This window comes from Dromiciops gliroides, chromosome 1 (genome assembly GCF_019393635.1).
Source record: "Dromiciops gliroides isolate mDroGli1 chromosome 1, mDroGli1.pri, whole genome shotgun sequence".
Taxonomy (NCBI): Eukaryota; Metazoa; Chordata; class Mammalia; order Microbiotheria; family Microbiotheriidae; genus Dromiciops; species Dromiciops gliroides.
This window is the reverse complement of record NC_057861.1, coordinates 615,761,065-615,784,451: the sequence shown is the minus strand read 5'-3', so window position 1 is coordinate 615,784,451 and position 23,387 is coordinate 615,761,065. Positions and strand designations below refer to the sequence as shown.

Below are 23,387 nucleotides of genomic sequence, written 5' to 3'. Positions count from 1 at the left end.
GGGCCACTCAGTCGTCATCCAGTTCAACCCTCAATTGACTCATGAGGAAACTGAGCACAGAAGTAAGGTGATTTGCTCAAGACCTGAGTGGTTTACAGAAAGTCCTCTTCCTCAATAAGACTGAACCCCCTCTTTGAGCCTTTGATCTCATCCCTTTTCCTCTCCTCCCCTTCCCCCATTAAAACTTCAGTTTCTCTCATTCTGCTCGCTCTTTCCATGTTGCTCATACACATGTTCAGACCTCTATCATTAGAAAATTTTCACTTGATCCTGTGATCGCCTCAAACTACTCCCCTCTCTTCCCAGCCCTGGCAAAACTCCTGGAGTCATCTACATGCAATGCCTCCACATCATTACCACCCACTTACTACTTAAATCTCTGCCCTCTGACTTCTGAGTCTATTCTACCGAAACTGCTCCCTTGAAAGTTCCTAGTGACTTCACAGCTTCAAACTCTGGTGGACTTTTCTCAGCTAGTGATCTGCTGGCCATTCTGAATGTCCTGTAAGCATGTGAAACTCATGATGTCCAAACAGAACTCACTATCACCCTCCATTTCCAAACCTCATGATTGCTGCTGTGGGGACCTTCAGTATACCCAAATTAGTAGCCACTGTGTCATTCTTGACTGTTTCCTCTTCTTTATTGTCTAATTCCCAAACACTGGCCACACACTGGTGATTGCTTTAAATCTGTCTCCTCCCCAACAAAGGGCCTCATCACCTCTCACCTGGACTATTGTAATAGTTTATTGATTTGTCTACTTGTATCTAGTCTTTCCACCCGTTAACCCATCCTCTACAATACTGTTCAAATAACTTTCCTAAGGTATAGGTCTGAACAACCCACTCACATATTTTTAAAAACCCAAACCTTCAATGGCTTCCTTTTCCCTCTAGGACACAATAAAAAATTTTCAGTTTGGATTTTATGCAGTTCCAATCTATCTTTTCAAGTTTGTTTTAAATGATCCCATTTCACAATTATTTTTTAGCCAAATTGGACTACTAGATGCACTTCATAAGTGACAGATATTATTATACCTACCAATTCTATATATTTGCATAAAGTGAACTAGAATACAATCCCTCTTCATCTATACCTCTTAGAATTAATAATTATAATAATTATATATAATGTAATTATAATTAATAATTATAATAATTAATAAAAAATTAATAATTAAAAATAATTCAGGGCTGTTGTTGTTGGTCCTTCTTTCTCAAAGAGGACCATGATATTAGGGTGATGTCATGACTTGTAGTGAATTGGATTTAAATGCTGTGCAAGGTCACCAATCTCGCTCTCTCCTCCAGAGCCATCTGGGTCCAGTGGCAAGATAACAACTGGAGATGGCCTAGGATTTTTTTAAGGCAATTGGGGTTAAGTGACTTGCCCAGGGTCATGCAGCCAGTAAGTGTCTGAGGTGAGATTTGAACTGAAGTCCTCTTGACTCAAGGGCCAGTGCTCTATCCACTGTGCCACCTAGCTGCCTCTTTGTTTCAGGGCTCAGCCCTGAGTCCCAGGTATGGTCTGACTTCAAGGCTAACCATCTATCCATCATGACACTCTGCTTCCCTTTAAGAAGATTACATTCCAATCTCCTATTAAAAAGCACCCTAAATAGTGTGGTATAGTGGATAGAACACTGAACTTTGAGTCAGAAAGCTCTGGGTTCAAATTCCATCTTAAACACTTAATAGCTATATGACTGTGGGCAAGTCACTGAACCTCTCAGCTTTAGTTTCTTCATCTATCTAATGATGACAATAACAGCACATATTTCAGAGTTGTGAGGATCAAAGGAAATGTGTACAAAGTCATTTGCAAACCATAAAGTGCTAATATAAATGTGAACTATTACCATCATTATTATTATTACCTTATTTTTGTCCTGTGTATCCACTTCTCCTGGTGCCATAAACTTTAACAAAAGGGCCAAACATTTAGGACTTTTATGTCGGGTTGTCAAATGCAGTGGAGTCATTTCTTCTAAGTCCTTTTGCATCCAGTTTGCTCTTCGAGTGAGTAAGAGTTTCATGAAACGATAATTTCCCTAGAAATAGAAAAAAAATTGACAATAATGAGCATCAGTGATTTGCTAAGCAATAAACTCTAATGATCTCCTTGAGGAGATATATTTGTAGACACAGCTACTATGTAATCCAGCTCAACACTTTTTAGGGACACAGGGTCTAAAGAGGTACTCCCTAAATAAATCCATAGTCATCGAAAAGTTACCATGGTAACCACAGCAAAGTACCATTTGGAATGGTACCCACATACAAGCCAGCTAATATAATTCACTTTAGCTAAACTTTCAGGACATATTTGTTAACTGAGGATTACTTCCCAAGTGTAGTTGGTTTTGTTTAATATGAGGAAATCAAAATCCCAGTGGTGAGAGAACTAGAATAGGAACAAGGAAAAAGTCTTGTATCCTTTATTTCCTTTTCCCTGGGGGGACCCTATCATATTATACTAGTAAGAGATGCACAAGCATAATTAAATCAATCTCTGTCCCATTAAAGGACAAAAGAAGGGAGTTTTCTATTGGATACATCTTTATCTTTCTGTAAACACACAGTAAGATCTTTCTGAAATGTTTGCTCGAGGGCCCAAGATTTCAGCTTATGGTACTGGATCCAGTTCCCTGGTTTGCTAAAAACAAACAGAACAAAACTGTAGCAATCTCATTATAGTGACTTCTGAATATGGATATCACTGGATAAAAAAGAAATTCTAGGATAGTCTCTACGAAAATAAATGTTCCCTCATTGATTTGCTCTGCTGGGAAAAGGAGATTAAAAGACACAGACCTTGCCATCCAAGAACACACAGTCAAATGGGGGAGGCAAGGCATGTGCACAAATCCAGGGAAAGTTCTGGAAGAAATTCAAGGAAGGAGAGATTTCTCTTTGTATGAGAGAGAGAGATACAAAGTAAAGGAGGTTTCATGAAGGAAGTGGCAGCTAAATTGGGTCTAAAAGGAAGAAAGAAACTTTAGTAGATAGACATGAGCATGGGAGAGTTTACTATGGGTATTGGAGACAGCATGAGGAAAGACATGTTGATGGGAAAGCACAGGCTGAAAAAAGGGATGGCAGGCTGGCATGTGTAGTTGTAGTAGTAGTAGTAGTAGTAGTAGTAGTAGTAGTAGTTGGTGTTGTTTTGTTGTTGTAGTTGTAGTAGTTGTTACAGTTGTGGTTTTTGTTGTAGTTCTAGTTGTAATTGTTGCTGTAGTAGTAATTGTTGTCGTAGTAGTTGTAATTGTTGTTGTAATTGTTGTAGTAGTAGTGGTAGTAGTTGTTGTTGTTATAATATATATACACATATATACATAGTGCTTTAAGGGTTTACCAAATACTTTATTCAAATAATCTTATAAAGCACAAATGGGAAAGTATCATCATCAATATTTTAAGATGAGCAAACAACAGGCCCAGAGACGTTAGATGACTTGTTCTGGTCACAAATCTATAAGTACCACAAATGGGATTTGAATCAATGTCTTTGCATTCCATGTTTCATATTCTTTCTACTATACATCATTATGGCCTTTAATGTAGAGTAAATGAAGACAGATGAGATAAGGTTGGAAAGGCAAGTTTAATTCAAGCTATGGAGAGTCTTGAGCACCAGAAGGAGGAGTATATATTTTACTTAGTAGCCCATGGGGAACCCATGAAGATTTTTGAGAAGGATGGTATGATCCCAGTGCTGCATTAGGTAAATGATGTGGGGCAGAGGCAACAAGGAAAGACCAGAAAAGGGGTTAGGCTGGAGTCTATTATTGGGGGTAGACCAGTTAAGAAGCGACATTATGCTAAAACTGAATCAGATGCTTTTTTTTTTTAAATAAAAAATGTAAAACACACTGGGATCTACCTACCTCTACAATGACCTAGTCCATATCTCCCCATTTTGGCCATAAAAATACCTAAGGATAATTGAGAAATTTAGAACTGGGAGGGGCCTTGGAGGCCATCTACGAATGTCTTCATCTGTAAGATGAGGAAATGAAACCCTGGCACACATAGTATGTGACAGAAACAGAATTTGAACCCAGCTCCTCTGATACCAAATCCAGTGCTCTCTCTGCTGTAGCACATCATCATGAGAGACTTTATCAGACGCCTTCCTTATATTTAGGTAGATTATGTCTAAACAACATGGTAGAGCGGATAGAGAGCTGACCCTAGAGAGTTGTGTTCTGTTCCTGTCTCTGGCATGTACTTTCTGAGTGACCCTGGACAATTCACTTGACTTCTTGGGGCCCTAGGCAACTTTCTAAGGTCATAAGCTGCAGAACAGTTGATAATCTGCATTGATAGAGAAAGTTTCTTCATGCCAGTGAAAATACAGGTCCAGACCTCCCCCTAAAATACTCTTGAAGTCTATAGTATTTTGGTTCTTCTAGTCTATCTACCCTGTTGAAAAAGAAAATCAGGTTAATTTTGCATATATTGTTCTTACTAAACCAGTGAGAGGTAGGTGATATAGGACATTGAGTGCTAACTCTGGATTTGGGAAGACTTGTAATCAAATCTGGCTTCAGACACTTAATAGCTATATGATCCTGGGCAAGCCAATGAGCCTCAGTTTCCTTAGATATAAAATGGGTATAATAATAGCACCTATGTCGCAGGATTGTTAGAGGATCAAATGAAATATTTGTTAAAAAAAAAAAGAAAGAAAAAGGAAAAATGAAAACGTGCTTAGCACAGTGCCTAGCAAATTATAGAAGCTATATAAATGCTTATTTGTTGTTGTTCAGTTGTTTCAGTCATATCTGATTCTTTGGGATCCCATTTTTGTGCAGTTTTCTTGACAAAGATACTTCAGTAGCTTGCCATTTCCTTCTCCAGCTCATTTTACAGATGAGGAAACTGAGGCAAACAGGATTAAGTGACTTGACTAAAATCACACAGCTAGTAAATGTCTGAGGCCAGATTTGTTTTTTTGTTTGTTTGTTTGTTTTTTGGGCGGGGCAATGGGGGTTAAGTGACTTGCCCAGGGTCACACAGCTAGTAAGTATCAAGTGTCTGAGGCTGGATTTGAACTCAGGTACTCCTGAATCCAGAGCCAGCGCTTTAACCACTGCGCCATCTAGCTGCCCCTGAGGCCAGATTTGAACTCACAAAGTTGAACCTTCCTGAGTTCTAGCCAAGGGCTCTCTATTAATACCATCTAGCTGTCCTTAAATGCTTATTCCCATCCCCTAAACCCATGCTAGATCCTAGTGCTCACTATTTTCTCTAGGTACTCACAAACCAACCATTTAATAATCTATCCTAAAACCTTGACAACTGGTCAAATTGTCTGTAGTTTGTACATTATTCCCTTTCTGAAAATTGGAATATTTCCCAAACTATTTCTGCAGCATCTCTCTCATTCTCCATGATCCCTGAAATATCATTAACAATAGTTCAGTAAACGCATCTATGACTTTTCAGTATTTTGTCATATGGACTGAATGTTCATTCTGAGCAGCTGGGTACCAATATTTATCATGAATTTTAATTGTTTGTTAATTATTTTTGGTCTATTCCTCTTTTTGGGGATCAAATATCTTTGTAATTTCATAATATCATTTTAAATTGTTTTGTGTTTGTTGTTCTTTTGATTTACATTGTATATTGTTTCCGTGCTCTGCTTCCTTCACATTGCTTCCATTCATGTAAGTCTTCCCATGATTCTCTGTTTTCAATATATTTGTCATTTCTTAAAACACAGTAAGGGGGCAGCTAGGTGGCGCAGTGGATAAAGCACCGGCCCTGCATTCAGGAGTACTACCTGGGTTCAAATCCAGCCTCAGACACTTGACACTTACTAGCTGCGTGACCCTGGGCAGGTCACTTAACCCCCATTGCCCGGCAAAAAAACCAAAACCAAAACAAAACAAAACAAAACACAGTAAAATCTGTGTTCAAGGACTGTGAGTGAGATTTTCCCTTTGATACAAGTGATTTACCAGTAGTACTAAGCAGTTTATAGACTACAAACTTTGATATTCTTTATAGCTTAAGCAAATGATAATAAAGTAAGATAGATATTGGTAGGAACAAACATAAATGCTATATTGTCAACTTGTCTACTCCATCACTTACTTAGAATCCATCTATCTGACTTCCAATTGTGGTTAGGCATAGCTACCAATCAGCTTAAAGGTCAAATACCAAAAATAGTAACTTCTGAGCTGAAAGGGACCAATTAAAGCTAGGGAGAAGTTGGAAAGTCGTTCTTAAAGCAATATGGTGGAAATCTTTGACAGTAGAAAACAACTCAGAGGACTAGAAGTAAGAGAAGCATTGTCTGAGATGGCCAATAGATGGTTTCCTATGTTAAGAGCCTGCTACTTAGTAACAGGGCTATTTTAAGTAAGGTATATAGAATGGCAAGTGACTATGTTGATATCTGACTGGTGGTTTCTTTCTTTCTATTCCATACTTATTGTATATGTACCACTTAGATTATGTTAAATTGTGGGAGGAGTCATTGTGTATAAATATCCATGGATCCTGAAGCTTGGGGTCTTTGGGTCCTAGACCTGAGCCTGGCTTTACTGTGAGACAGGATCCCTCTCTCAAAAAACCTATCTTCTTTGGCTTAGAGACTTTGGTTTGTTTTTTCTTTGTCTAACAATGTGACCTAGAAATCTTCACAACAGTACCACAATTTGTTTAGCCCAACACTCTGTAACTCCTCTGAAATTGACCATTCCCATTTTTTCGTGTGTGTGTGTGTGTGTGTGTGTGTGTGTGTGTGTGTGTGAGATCATCGTCAATTGGTTAGATGTGAGGAGAAACCTCAGGTTTATTTTTATTTGCATTTATCTTCTTATTTATGATTTGGAGCATTCTTTCATAAGATTTTTAAAAGTAGTTTGCAGTTTTTTGGAGAACTATTTATTTAACTCCCTTAACTGCTTACCTAATGGAGAATGGCTTTTGGTCTTATATATTTTTGTTAGTTGTCTATGTATCTTGGATACCAAATCCTTATCTGAGAAATTGGATACAAAGCTTTTTTTTTCCTAGTCAACCATTTCCCTTTCTTATCCTAGATGCATTTTAATTTTGTTTGTGCAAAAGCTTTTCAATTTCATGTAATCAAAATTATCTATTTTATCTTTTGTAATTGCTGCTATCCCTTGTTTGGTTAAGAATTCATTTCCTACCCATAGCTGTGAAAGGCATACATAATCTGCTTTTCTTCTAACTTTTTGTGGTATGATCTTTTATATTCAGGTCACATATTCATTTTGAATTTACTGTACATTATGGTAAAGCCTAATTTCTGCCAGACTCTTTTCTAGTTTTCCCAGCAGTTCTTATCACATAGGGAGTTATTTCCTAAGTCATTTATGTTTTCAGGTTTATTGAACACTTGAGTATTGAGTTCCATTATTTCTGATTTTCCCTTGTTTAGTCTGTTGCATTGATCTACTTTTCTATTTTTTTTAAAAACTAATACCAAATCATTTTGAAGGTTGCTATTTTTAAATATATTTTGAGGTCTGGCAGAGCTAGTCCCCAATAATTCCTATCATTTTAAAAACATTTTCCCCTTGGTATATATTTCCTTTTTTATTCCAAATGAATTTTGTTATTATTTTATTGAATTCTGTAGTGTCCCTTTTGTAGTTTGGTTGGTATAACATCGAACCTGTAAATTAATTTTGTCAATATTGTAATTTTTGTTATATTGACACGGTCCAGCCACGAACAGTGAATATCCTTTTAGTTATTTAGGTTTTCTTTAAGTAGCATTTTGTAACTGAATCTATAAACTTCCATTTTTAAAAGACATTTTGAGGTACAGAATAGATGATAATATAGTTAACTGAATTTGAAATTGGCTAAAGGGTTAGATCCCCTACCCCTATGAAATAATAACTGATGGACTAATGATAGTGAATATGTTGTCAAAACAGCCAACTGAGCAACAGAATAAAATGACTATGGGATACTCAGCCCAGTAGTAGGGGCTTTGAGGAATGTGTGCCATAAAGAAGCAAAATGCCTCACACAGTAGTAGCTCTTTCTACATTAGCAGAGCAGTAGCTCCACCTATTCTGATGTCATTACAGACCATTGTGCCCTATAAAATCTAGAAACGGCAATGTAATGTAAACAAATGGTAATGTAAACATACAGCTGATTCAGGAAGTTGATCAGGGAATGCCCTGATTAAACTGATGAGTTTACTAGATTGTGAGCTTTTGTTGTTGGGGACTTGGATTGCATCTCCCTGTTGATGATACATTTGTAGATCCATTCATAAGTTTTGGGATCTAACCTTTTAGAAATTGAAGGGGAGTTTCTGGGCAGATGCAGCCTCGTGGAGATTGAAGAAAGTCCTATAATCCTATGATCTCCTAGCCAGAGAAGGGGAAATTCTTGGGTGACAATTGTCTTTTTTGGGAAAAGATAATGGTGTACAACTTCCCTTCTTCCACCATCACAAGCTGGAGGAATAATAAGGTAATGAGCCATGACAAGGGGGAGCAAAACCAAAGACTTTACTCTCATTTATTACCATGAGATATTAAAATAGTATCAGTCTGATGAGAAGCACATTGCTGCTCTAGCTGGTTATACCATAAAGCTGTGTGCTCATATGGGTCTCTGGAATGAAAAGGGACTTACCAGAATGCCAAGATTTGCCATCAAACCCAAATTTGCTTTTTTTCTGGGGGACTCCAAATGAGAGGGTAGTACAATGAGTCTAGGAGGAATACATGGGGCCCTGAGGAATGAAGGGACTGCCCAGAGAGACTGGAAAATTATAATGATTATTTATGTTCTACTGTGAGTTCTTCATGAAAGGTCAGAAAGCATCAAAGTCTGAGAAGTCAGTTTGAGGAAGGAAAGTGGTTGGATTAAATTATTTCCAAGGTCCTTGATGCTATAGATCCTAAGAACTAAGGTAGGACAAAAATACCATAACAAAAAACACAGGAGGGTCTAACATTTTATTATCAATCCAAGTAGAGACAGGGCAGGCAGAGGTCTAACTAGAAGGAAATTTATTGTCCAAATGGATAGGCAATTGACCCATATACAGTGATATGGGGAAGCCCAAGTTATGGGCTGGGTAGTGGAAGATAATCAACAATGTCAGAGCAGGACTAGAAAACCAAGATTGACCCAAAACATATCTAGAGAAATATTGAGGTGGGGTTCCTTATAGCTCCCCCTTTTAGGGCCAGCACTGATCCAAAATTATAAGATGGAATGAAGGCAACTTTGATAGGATTAGAAAGACATGGGGGTTGGGGAACCAACCTTGCTAACCCCTATATACAGTTTACTTGATTGGAGGTAACTAGTCACATTTCAGGGATCTGAAAAAATAAGTGGATAAAAGATCAATTTTTTTCCTTTCTTTTTTTATTTACTAGAAAATACTCTCCGTTGAAAATTGTTGATATGGAGAACATTCTAGATTTCCTGGTATAATTTCCAAAGTAATTGACTGTTTTCTGAAGTAGACAGTTCATTATTTTATCATCATACAAAACTCAAGTATGATTTACAGATTTTTATTTTCACTAATAAAAGATTATATGCTAGCTTCAAATTTTAGACAAATAAAGACTTCAATATGTAGTTTAGAAAAATAAATTAATGAATTAGCTGCTTAAGAAAAATTCAGTTAATAGCCCATAAAGTGCTAACTCTTGATATTAAAATAGGTGTGTGGCATTTGGTGATTTTCATTTGTTCTTAATATTTTACTTACTTGAGCTTTATTTATCTAGACTATCTATTTTAATGAGTGCCAAGAGAAAATGTGCGAATTGCCTCAAGATGGCACCCTGCTCCAAATTTCTTACCATCTCCTTTCCTCTAAAAAGCAATAAATACTCAAGAAAACCAAATAAATCGATGGGGCACTTTTCATACCCAGAAATCAGGTTTGACCTTTCTGGTCATAACATTTCAAAGATAATAAAATAATTCATCGTGACCTTTAAAAGATATTTAACCACTGCAATCCTGCTGATGTACAAGTCAGTGGGAGTTGTGGCTGGGCAAAGATTTTTGCCTTGAACCCCTCACCAGTACATATACAGAAATACTGTGACAAATTTTTATAGATTAGCTTTGTAGATGAAAGGAAGCACAAAGTCTATTGTGTGCAGGCATTACTTTTAAAGAAGAAAGAACACCTGATGCACTTGAAAAAGAAGAGTGCCTATACTGATGACTAATCCACTTATACCTGAGATTACCTATTTAAAACAACGTTTTCAACAAAAATATCTGGGAAGTGTACATTGTGATAAAGTGTGGGCATGCAAGATAGAGATGGTCAAGTGGCATCAGGATTCAGGTAGACTCCTAAATGGTCTAAGGATTAAAGGATACAAACATACAAGAGTCAGAAACAGCCAAAAGGTTAAGAGTCCAGGCAGTCAGGGTCAGAGGTAAAGGAGCTACCAAATAACAGAGACAAATAAGGAGCCAGAAGACCACAATCAGAGCCAATGTGTCACCATGAAACTACTGCCAAAAATAATCAAGACAGTCCTGGAATTCAGGAATTTACATCTGTGGTCATAGAGTCAAGAGATAACCATGCTCTGGGACAGACAAAGAATCAAAATTTCAAGGAATTGTAAACAACATTCCTTCTACTTTTTAAAAGTTGTTAAATAGGTGACCGTGGTCCATTAGCAAGCTGTCTGTGCTAAATGAGCTCAAAGAAATAAAGGCTAAGCATATGATAATCTTAGTGGCCCAGGAGGAATGTTACTTAGGGCTCACTATGCCCATAATCTAGCTCTTCCTATCCCATCTCAACTCTAAAGAGGCAAACTCATTAGAAACATCAAGTCAAGTCCATCATCCTTATCATTGAGTTACCTTGTAGGGCAGTGAGTTCCCTAATTCTTCAGGTCTTGAAGTTAAGTATGGGAACCCACTTGTTAGGTGTGTTGTAGAAGTAATTCTCGCTCAGATATGAGTTGGACTAGATCTGAGGTCCCTTCCAACTCTGCAATTCTACTACTATCATCATTAACACCAAACATGTACTGAATGCTTATTACATGAGAAATCAAGCTTAACCCACTCTAGAACAAAGGAAAAGAGCAGCCTGGGTATTGGGAAGAAGTAGAAAGGCTGGAGGGACATGGACTAACTGGTACATATCCAGAAGAAGGAATCAAGGATGGTGAAGGACAGAAACACCATGTCATATGAAGATCAGTTGAAAAAATTGGATGAGTTCGACATGGGAAAGTAAAGACAGGGAGAGAGATTTGAGGATGTGACTTGTTCTGCTTAGACCCAGAGAGCAAAATTAGGAGCAAAGGACAGAAGCTGCAGAGAGGCATATTTCAAGTTGATTCAAAGAGAAAATTTCCTAACAGAGTTGATCTGAAAGCAGAAATTATCTCCTGCTTCTGGAGGCTCCTTCAAGCGGAAGCTGGACAGCGACTTCTCAGGATGCTATTATAGGAACTTCCTGTTCAGTCAATCCATAAGACAGCAAGCATTTATTAAGTGTTTACTGTGTAAATACAAAGGCACTAACTGATCCCTTTCACCTCTGGGATGCTATTATTCTCTGACTACAGAAGTTAAGATGAGAATATTTGAGGGGCTAGGACTAGGAGGAAGAGTACACCATGGGCAGAGTTCTGCTATATTAGTATCTCAGAAAAACAGTGAACTGGTAGTGGGCCACCCTACACCAGATAATTAAAACAAAAGGTAGTCTATAAGTCTACAAGATAGCTCAAGGGAATAATGTAGATCCTCTAGGAATGAGGAATTGTAAGCATCTCTTCCCTATAAGGGAGTCAGATAGATTCCCCCACTGAACAGGAAGAAATGAATGAGGGATAGTTAAGGAATATGGTCCTCCAAAGGGCCAATCTAAGGTTTGTATCTAAACAGCTGGAGGCAGAAGATGGTCTATATAGGGAATATTTGAGTGCAAATAAATATAAAAAGGAAACAATAATCACTTTTATTTTCTTGGGCACCACCAGAGGAGAATCTCTGTTCAATTCCATTCAACAAACATTTATTAAGTACCAACTTTGTACAGGCCGAGCGCTAGGTGCTAGAGACATGAAGACAAAAATAACTGAGAAGTTTATATTCTACTGGAGGCAGATAAGAGAAAGGAGCTGAATCTAAAGACTGGTCCTTTCATTCTCAATACTCTAGTTGGAGAAGCCCCAAGAATAGAGATGTTATCTGAACTCCTTGGAGTTAGAGACCCTTCATTTGAGATGGGTCTCCATGGTCCTACAATTAGTAATACAGGACAGTGGGCCTACGACTCCTTGTTTTCCATTGAAATTGTCAAAAGTGACAACTACACAGAGGGAGATCAGTCTTATGTATGATGTCTTAGGGGAACAGCTGAATATGTCACTCAAGTAGGTTAATGATGCTGATTGGTAACAGGAAATGTAACATGTTAAGGGGAGGATGATGCACATATAATAGAGTGTATGTAAAGTCTTCTGAAGGCAATTCTATTCTGAGATATTATATAACATGCACCTGCATGTGACCTATTTTTCTAGTTTACTGTATACAATTATACCAAGTAATGCTGAATGATACATACTTTGATGCATATGCCACTAGGGTAATTTGCAAGGACCTGATATGCAGGCTTTGGAGTTGGAAGCATCCCCTTCTCCTTGCTTGGCCACTTTGCAAGGGGTAAGGGAGAACAGGGTAGGCTGCTGTAGATATGGTGGCAAAAGGAAGATTATTTTCCACCATGCTGAGGCCCAAAGGTATGTGGCAGAAGGGCAATGAACAAGCACTATGGAAAGAACAACAACATGAGGAAGGAGATATTTCCAGGAGGCAACAATGAGAGAAGCCCAGAACTGGCTGCAGTGGGTGATGGTCATGAACAAAATTATCTGAAGTGGAACCAGGAATAGAAAAAAGGCAATCTGGGATCTACAGAAGAGGTGACAGCTGGGGGGCCATGATTCTGAAGAGGGCAGCAGCAGTGGGAGCAAAGACTTGGAGCCAGGATAAAGGCAACTGATTCTGAAACATCCCTGTGACCATTCACTGGCACTGTACCTCACCCACAGCTCCCCTTAGATTTTCCCCAATTGGTCTAGTTTTGGGGGGACTAAACTGAATCGAAGCTGAAATGCAGATTTGGTACAGCATGAAAGGCAACAGAATTGAAGTCAGAAGACATGTATTTAAATCCAGCCTCTGCTACTTCATAGCTGTGTACTCATGGACAAGCCATTTTATTACATACACCGGGCCTCAGTTTCCTCATATATAAATGAGGGAGTTGGACTAGGTGGCTTCTCAAGGACCTTTAGGCTTGAATCCTCTCATTCTTTTTCAGTTTACATCATTCTGGGGTCAGGAGAGGGAAAAGAGGAGATGGTATACTAGGCTCTTCTATGCCCATTACTGCCTTGAATAAATTGTATTTAAAAGATATAGAAAAAAATGTGAAATATGCATGCTTGTTACTAAGGCTAGTGGGGTGCTTGGAGTGAGGTGTCCCTTGATGTGAACTCCTACCATATCACACCATTCCTATATCACTCTTTGTACAAGGTGTGCAGAACATCCCAGTACTCTCTGGGTTGGCTAGCTCACTCCAACCTAATCTAATCCTGACAAGTCTAAATTCCCAGACACAAAATACTACTACATGGTTACATTCAAACTCTCTGTGTAGGGAGCAGCTAGGTGGCACAGTGGATAAAGCACTGGCCCTGGATTCAGGAGGACCTGGGTTCAAATCCGGCCTCGGACACTTGACACTCACTAGCTGTGGCAAGTCACCCTCATTGCCCTGCAAAAAAAAAAAGAAAAGAAAAAAGAAAAAAACCTCTCTGTGTACTAGGGGTAATCCTGTTGAATGGAAATGCATTCCTCCTTGCCACTCAAACTCCTAAGCCCCAATCCAGTGCATTTTCTGTGTATTCATATACACAGTACTGGGATGTTCTGTACACCTCATACAGAGTGATATATAAATGGTGTAATATGGTAGGAGTTCACATCAAGGGACACCTCATTCCAAGCCACTCAATGCAGATCATCAACTCATCTCTAATTTATAAACTTAGAGGGTTGCTTGGGGTCCAAGAAGTTAAGTGATTTTCCCACAGTAATGCAGGTAATAGATGTCAGAGGTAGGGCTTAAACCATGTCTTCTAGGCTCCAAGATCAGTCCTATATATAATTACATTGCACTGTTTTCCTCACAAAAAATGGATTAAATAGAAGGAAAGATGGTGTAGTATCCTATTTTAAGAAATTATATACCTGTGTGGGAATCCACAAATGTAGCAGTGGCCTGGAGTCAGGAAGACCTAAGTTCAAATTTGACCTCAGACAATTACTAGCTATGTGACCCTGGGCAAGTCACTTAACCCCAGTTGCCTCCACAAAAAAGGGGGAAATAAAAAAGGAAATCCACAAATGTGAAGGAGGAAGTGTGGTGGACAACATTTTAGTAAAGATCAAAGGAAAGAGAAACAAAAGTAATGCCATTGTGAGAGTATATTAGAGATGTCTTGGCTAGGTAATGAAGACACAGACCACCACACCGGAACAGAAAGAGGATGTAATTGTTATAGGGAGCGTTGGCTCTTTGGATATTTTCTGGAGGTCTTAAAAAGCAGAGCATCTGATACATTTCTGCCTTGCCAAATATTTCAACCCTCCGAAGTTAGCAGAAGCAACAAAGAGAACTTTTTCTTAACTGATTCTAATATGCAGGAACTTGATAGCAGAAATGTCTAGAACCACTAATTCCATTCAACATACATTTATTAAATACCTATGATACATGACATATCGTGCAAGCTAATGGACATGCAAAAACAAAAACAAGATAGTTTGAGACCCTCAAAGACCTTAATTCTTCTTTGGGAGAAGGTTACCAGGCCAACTTAAGCACTTAGGACAGATAAGGAAGAGGAATTCTGGGCAGAGTCTGATATTGACCCTAGACTACAGGAGAATGGATTTTTTGAAAGTAGAGAGAAAAATGTAGGTAGGTAGGTGGGTAGGATTGTTTGATCTGAGACAATAAAATGAAATCTGCTCCAAAGGATTAGGAGACTTCCAAGAACAAAATTCTGATGATGAAACCATTAATGAGTGTGACTTCCTATGTCACTTAAAGGGGGTTGGACTAGATGGTTCCTGAAGTCCCTTTGAGCTCTAGATTTATGATTCTATGATTCCCATGAAGAATAAAATACTGAAAACTCACATTTGTATAGCCCTTCAATGTTGACAAAACATTTTCCTCTCAACACACCTGTGAGGCAGATGTTTGTTATAAGTACTTTCATCCTTTTTATAGATGAGGAAACTAAACTTTAGAGAACTCAAGTAAGTTGGCTAAAATCACACAGCTAAGAAGTGCTGGTGGGGCAGCTAGGTGGTGCAATATATAGAGCACTGGCCCTGGATTCAGGAGGACCCGAGTTCAAATCCGACCTCAGACACTTAACACTTACTAGCTGTGTGACCCTGGGCAAGTCACTTAACCCCAATTGCCTCACCAAAAAAAAAAAAAAAAAGGTGCTGGCATTTAGTCTCTCCTAACTTGAGGTCCAGTGCTCTTTCCACCATAGCATACTACACTGATAGACCTCCAATATGTTGAGATTTTGCACAAGAAGGGAGTAAATAGGCACTGTTTCTAGATACTTATTGTTGTTGCTCATCCTTTGTTTTCAATGACCAATGACATCACAAAGGTGATGTCTTGACTTGCACATGAATTGGATTTAATTGAGGTGGTTTGCCACGTTAAAGTGCTACTATGTGTATTGCTTTATTTAAGAGAGTAAAGCTAGGCTCAGAAGGGGGAAGTTACCGAGAGACAGATTTGTGTGTTGGCCAGACTCTTATGTGGAGAAGTACAAAGTAGGTATAAAGAGGCTATATTCATGACAAATATATTATACAAGATAAACAGAATGAAGGATGTCCCTTGAGAAATGTATGGGCAGAAAAAAAAAAAGACAGACCAGTCATATAGTAAAAGCAAGAGATTACTGATGTATACCTTATATGTGCCGTGAGTTTTGCTCCACTGGCATCCGCACAATGTTGAGACAACAAGAAAATGTAGGAGGAATCAAGGCAGAGTGAAATAAGCAGAACCAGGGAAACAATATACACATTGCCTACAATCACCTAAATGAAAAGGACATGGAAACAAAGCATGTATGTAATTGCAGGCAACTGTATGTATTTGTGTGTAATTGTATGCAATTGTAATGACCAATCTTGACCCCAGAAAAGAGATGAGAAACACATTTCCCTCTGGTCCTTGAAGAATTAGTGTCTCAATTTTCCCACATCTACTCCATGTAACGATTGGAATAACGCCACCTGCTGGAGACTTACTGTAGAAGAGTTCCTCCCATGAAGGTCTTTGAGGGCAAGACCAGGAGTCTTTTCTTTGGCGTCAGGAAGTGACGCGGGCTAGGGGGAGGAGGAAGGAAGAGACTGGCGCTCGCTCTCGGGCTCTTTCCTCTGGACTCTGGTGGAGAAGGGAGCTAGAAATGTGCTCTCCCTTTAATAGATAGGAATTTAGGCCTTTCTCTCTCTCTTTACCAAATTCTTATTCTCCTTAATAAATGCTTAAAAGTCTAACTCTTGCTAAAGCTTATAATTTATTGGCGACCACTCATTAGATATTTTAGACAGTTTAGATAGAATTTTAACCCTTAACATCCAACATCTGTCATTTTCCTTTTCTGTCATATTAGCCAATTTGATAGGTACAGGATAGTAGCTCAGAGTTATTTAATTTGCTGCTTTTGACACTTATTATCTGGGTAACCATTGGCATATAAAGTCCTTTAACCACACTGAGCCTCAGGCAACTTCCTAAAACTATAATTTCTAGAGAGGTTTACATGTTAAACAAAGGGGAAGGTAGTTCCCACGTCACAAAATCCTTTGTCTTCAAATACAGTTCCTTTAAGGGCATTTCTAAAATTGGATTTGGGGGTTATTTTGAAGGCAACACATAGGGTTTTGAATTAAATTAAATTTTTGATTAAAATGTAATTTATTTGGGGCAGCTAGGTGGTCCAGTGGATAGAGCACTGGCCCTGAATTCGGGAGGACCTGAGTTCAAATCCGGCCTCAGACCCTTGACACTTACTAGCTGTGTGACCCTGGGCAAGTCACTTAACCCCAATTGCCTCACCAAAAAAAGAGTAATTTATTTAAAATTTAATTAATAAAAGTTTAATTTTTACATACAAGCATCCATTCAGAATATCCACATATCCACTGGTAGTGTTCTATAAAAGACCCAGGTATAAGTTTGAAGATCAATGTTATTATTTTACTCCATTACAACTGTGGCCATCAGGTTTCTCTGGACCATGGCAGAAAGACCCAAGAGAGCTTTCCTCTGTTGGTTTACATATCAACAACTATATGCAAATATAATGAAGAGGCATTTTTTTTCCCCTGATTATCCTTTTTGGATCATGCTTCTCTTCAACTGATCTAAATATATGATTAAACTGTATTTACTTGGTCTTTCTATTAAAAATAAACCTCTATGCAAACATGTCTGCCTGCCTGTTAAGACAACAAAGAAGTTACATGGATTCTTTTAGAGATGTGGTAATTTAGGTGTAGTGGAAGTGGGGAGATTTAGCATCCTTCCCCAACTCTTACATTAAATCTTACACTAATATCCTCCCTTACACTATGCCTAATGGCCTTGTGATTATATCCTGGCTTGTGAACATCTTTTCATCTTGTAATTTCATCAAGTGAGCTAGAGAGGGGTGGGAATCCAAATTTCCCAATAATAACATAATTTTTAGCTAGAAGGGAAACCTTGGAGATTAATCAGTCCTGTCCTTTTATTTTAAAAATGAGGAAATTCAGAATCAGTTGAAGTGATTCACTTAATGTCACATAGCTTGGTCTTCTGACTCCAAAGTCAGCTACCCTTCCATTACACCATACAAAATTCACCTAGCTGCAAAATAGAAACAAAATCTGCTTTGTGAAGTTCACAATCATTCATTCCTGTGTACTTAACCTATCTTCTTGGGTCACATCTAAATATGGCATGTTAGTCTGATTAGATAGCACCCAAAATGATATCAGCATCACTAGCTTGACTTCTATAAATCTTTAGAAGCTTCTTTTCCTCTAAGAAACTTCATCCAAGACTGAAAACAAAAATGAAAAAGTTAGCTCAAAAGTCTAAATGCAGCTCCTTCTTTTTTTTTTTTTTGCCAGTTTTCAAATTTAAGATGTTCATCCATCTGGCAGACCAACTAGACAACACATCAGCCAAGAACATCTCTGACTTGAAGCTGATTCTGGCTCTCAAATGCAGTCTGACTGAAAGGAAGGTGATGTCTTGAGCTGCTCTGTGGCTGAACTCCTAAGCTATTTTCCCTAATGCCTTTTTTTAAAACCTTGGCTCTACTCATCATGGTTTCCATAGGAATAGATAGCTATCAAGTGGCACACAGTCAAAGGGCATGATAGGGAAAGAAACTGCTATTGTAACACTGAGGATCAGGTCTTTTTCCTAAAATAAGGGAACAATCTAAAAAGGCATCTTTGATGCTTCCCCACCCCCGCCTTTGCCCAGGGCTGGGATTCTATGTGCTCTCTATGCTTTGTGAAGCTCACTTTTGTCCATTGGTACCATGGAAAAGCATCCTGTTATTTGAAGAAGTAACCAGAATCTGGTTTAGAGCTGACTTCTCTTATTGGGTCATTTTCTCTCCCCTGTGCTTTAAAGTAATCTTGGCCAAATTCCTTTGCTATCATGTAAGAGATCTCATGTGATATGTTAGTCACATCTCCTTCAGGATATAAGGTTGAAACAATAGCAGCTTTCTTTGATGAAGGGTTCAATTTCAAGTGACTGAGGAGACAGAACAGAATAAAGGCAGGCAAAATACACAGAAGTTCTGCAAGGAAAGGACTGGGTACTTCTCCCTGATTCCAAGTGTATTTTGCTTTTGTCCTTTGGTTTGGGATTCAGATAGCAGAAGCTACTAGAAGAGAGGGAGAGGGAGAGGGAGAGAAACACACACATACAGAGACAGGGAGAGATAGAGACAAAGACAGGAGGAAGAGGAGAGGTAGGAAAAGAAGAAGGGGGAGGAAGAGGGGGGAGAAAGGGAGGAAGAGGGGGGAGAAAGAGAGGAAGGTGAAGAAAGAGAGGGGGGAAAGAAAGAAGGGGAAAAGAAGGAGAGGGGGAGAGAAAAAAAAGAGGGAGGTGTGTGTGTGTGTGTGTGTGTGTGTGTGTGTGTGTGTGTGTGCGCATGCATGTGCATCTTTGGACAATATGCTACAGCAAGGAATTCAACCCCATGAGTCCAAATCAGAATAGTTCCCTATACCTCCCTTCTTTCTACTCACAACCAGGACCAGGAGAAAAAGGAATTAGACTTATTCTGTTTCAACAAATGGACATTTGTTAAGCACCTACTATGTGGAAGGCATTCTATGATGTGCCTTCCTGGTTCTGCTTCTGACTTTCTGGGCTTTACCACCATACCTCAGCTACAATCTCACCCTGGAACTTCCCTTGGTGTCTGGAGACTTCTCACCATGGAACATCCACTTGCCAATGTCCCCTCTACCATGTGTGAGTTCCTCTCAAGGCTGTCATTTTAGGGATGCCAACCTTCATTCCCCTCCTGGCTCAGCTACTTTCTGGACTTTGATACCATGCCACAGATATGGATACTGTCTTTGCCCTTCCTTCCACTTTTGTGTATTATCTTCCCTTAGTAGAACAAAAGCTCTTTGAGGACCAAAATTATCTTCCCAAAAAATTGTCAAAAAAAATTTTTTTTGGCTTTTATCTGTATTCCCAACACTTAGCACAGTAGCTGATATATAATAAGTGCTTAATGCTTGTTGCCTTGTCTTACTTTGCATGATGTATTGGGAATCTAACAATGAAACCTAAATAGTCCCTGCTTGCAAGGATCTTATGGTCTCCCCTGTAGGTTTGGTGATTGAGGATAAAATGTGTATGTAGGAGTGAAGGGAATGGGGAGAAGTTAAAATATAAAAATCAATGAAAAGACTGGTATATTAGTCCTGGATGATGGTGATGAGAATTTTACTTGGGCAGATGGTGGTATAAGGAGGCTAAAATTGTGGGGAGTGGGGTGTACAATTGACAGGTCCCTGTAACTTACTAGATAAGGTAGATGAGATTCAAAACGCTGAGGTGTTGAGCCTGTGTGTAACAAAGATGGTGGGAACCTTTATAGAAATAGGGAATAGGACTCTGATTGGTCCAAGAGGGTAGAACTAGGAACACTTAGGTAGAAATTGCTAAGAGGTAGATTTCTGTTCAATAAAAGGAAAAACATACATATATACACATATGTAATCACTTGTTAGAATATAATATGTAATATGATAGCTTATTCTGCTTTTTGACAGTTTTATACGTGTCTATGTGTGTGTATATATATGTACATATACCTAGATATAAAATGCATGGATACATAAATCTTTATATACTACTGCTGCTACTACTACCAGTTAGCATCTATATAGCACCTACTATGTGGCAGGAACTCTACTAAGCACTTTATAATATATTATTTGATCCTTACAACATCCCTGGGAGGTAGGTGCTATTATTATCTTTATTTTACAATTGAGGAAACTGAGGCAAACAGAGGTTAAGTGACTTGCCCAAGTACAGATGGGGTAATGTCTGAGGTCAGATTTCCAATTAGAAAAATCTACTCTGACATCCCTGCTAATCAAGGGGGGGGGGGAGGGAGGATTTCCTAGGCTGTAATCATGTGGTCAGATTCCAGAGGCAAGTTCTGTTCTGGGGATGGGGTAGAGACAAGCAAACTATCTACATACATGCACATGTACATATATCCACATACATATATCCACACACATATACATACAATTAATATAGGTATATGAGTATACATGTGTGTATATACACATACACACACACACACATATATATATGGGGGGGTTGTTTGTTTTTTGGGTGAGGCAATTGGGGTTAAGTGACTTGCCCAGGGCCACACAGCTAGTAAGTGTCAAGTGTCTGAGGCCGAATTTGAACTCAGGTCCTCTTGACCCCAGGGCCAGTGCTCTATCCACTGCACCACCTAGCTACCCCTATATATATGTTTTAAAAGGAAGGCAAATGCTTTTTGAAAGTTATCTCCTTACCCTAGTTCAGTTTCAAGGTGGCTATATGAAATTGATTTAACTTTCCAGCCTACCAGGTGTTCAAAATATTTTGAGTTTTAAATTTTTTTTGGTAGGCCATCAGTTAGCTCCTCCGCCTATACTGTATAAAAATATTTTTTTCCACCTTAAACAGGGAACCAAAACAAACACTAGGAAAGGAGTTACTTTTCTTCTTCTGAAGGGAATGTGTGTATGTAGCAAACGAACAGGGAAGCTTGAAGGATCCTCTTGTGTTCATTTAATGCATTGCTTGTTTTACCTTGTGCACTAAAAAATCCCCAAAGAGCCTTCTGCAGAGAGAGCTATTGACTACATTCTTCTCCAGAAGCATCTGGCCCCCTGTTTGTCGCTGTTCAAACCCTGCAATTTTTTCTTTTTTCTTATGCATCATGATCATATCATCAGGGAATTTTTTCCCCTTTCTTTTGATAACCCCAGATGACCTTTCTCAGAAAGGTTTTCTCTTCTTTTTTTAGGCATGCACCAATATTTCATTTCCCAGCACATTAACAGTGAAGTCTTACAGGGCTATAGAAATGCTATTTTCATTGATTTACATCCTCCTACACCTTCAGAAATAATCTTTTAAAAGAAAACTCCCTTCCTTTGTTATTGTTTGTTTTAGGGAAAGAAAAACAAGAATGCTTCGCCTTCCATATCCCTGTGCTCTAGCCAATGTCTACTTTTTCTATCGCTATATAAATCTGTCATGAGAACATTCAGTGTACCTCTCCCCTCAGTGGCCTCGATAAGGCCTCTCTGAGCTGCATGGCAAACCCCTTTATTATAAGACAATCCTGAAATATTAAAGTCTGAGGTTGCAAGTAACCAATCTTGTTTACCTTCTTGTTCCTTGGGGAGATCCAGGATTCTGATATTATGTTCCCTCCTTTGGTTTTCCAACAAGCTTATATTGTGGTTCATACTACAGTTTCATTGATTCTATCATGTAATTTTAAAAATCAATTCATCTACTCAGTCTAGGTGTGTGCCTTGGGGGGCATTTTCTAAAATTAATTTTCAGATCTATCTGTTGTCTTCTCTAGGTTCAATTCTACAGTAGAAGTGTAATTGTATAAGATACTGAGAAAAGAGAGATTTACATATGAAGCATTAGACAGACAACTGAAATTAACAGGCATGGCCAAGACTCAAGGTTTTCAGCTAAGTAACTACTGAGTGCTGCCCTCTTGCTTGACAGTTCTTCCCCATTCTCAAAGTCAAAGCCTTTACCACCATATTTAGGATGAGCAGAGGTGAATTTTAATTCTGTCCTGTGTAAAATGATACATACTATCACCTATGGCTATATTTTAGCAGTTCTTGACCTCAAACCAAACTGAGAGATGGGTGTCTGAAATTGTAGAGGATGGTAAAATACAATATAATGACAAAGCATCATGATGGATAAAGTGGTATAATATGATTTCCAAGCCAAAAAGCATTTTTTCACAGTCTCCTTTTGGTCTTTATTCCAGGGAAACTGCCCTGCTGGCCTCATCCATTCTAATGGGACAGTCAACATTCAAATAACTACATACAAAATAAACTATATACAGGGTAAATGGGAGATAATCTCAGAGAAGGCCTTAGGGTATAGAGGGATAAGGAAAAGCCTCTTGCAAAAGGTAGGATTAGAGCTGAGTCTTTGTTTTGTTTTGTTTTTTTGCTCGGGGCAATGAGGTTTAAGTGACTTGCCCAGGGTCACACAGCTAGTAAGTGTCAAGTGTCTGAGCTCAGATTTGAACTCAAGTCCTCCTGAATCCAGAGCCTTTGCTTTATCCACTGGGCCACCTAGCTGCCCCCTGAGCTGAGTCTTAAAGGGAGTCAGCTGGGCAAGCTGGGAGGTGTAGGTGAGGTGAGAGCAGTCCAGGCACTGGGGACAACCAGTGAAGAGGCACCGAGTCAGGAGATGGACAGTAGCATTCAAGAAATAACAAGAAAGGGGGCAGCTAGGTGGCGCAGGTGTACATGGACGGGCAGCAGGGAAACAGCCAATTGACAGGGATAGGTTGAAGATTAGTGAGGGAATGGAATGCTAGAATGAGCAATCTGAGAAAGAAGACAGGATGGAATGGGATCAAGGATACATGTAAAGGGGTATGCATTTGCAAGGAAAAGAGCCATCTGATCTTGACCTCTTGTGTGTGTCTCTAT

The 23,387-nt window shown here is 38.9% G+C and overlaps 1 protein-coding gene across 1 annotated transcript in view; it reads right to left on the bottom strand.

Annotated features, from left to right (window-relative positions):
• Window positions 1-23,387, bottom strand: part of INVS (inversin) — a 249,338-nt gene that overhangs the window by 87,375 nt on the left and 138,576 nt on the right. Inside the window, exon 4 of the mRNA XM_043979547.1 lies at window positions 1,883-2,056. Coding sequence (XP_043835482.1) covers window positions 1,883-2,056 — 174 coding nt within the window. The remainder of the gene's footprint in view (window positions 1-1,882; window positions 2,057-23,387) is intronic.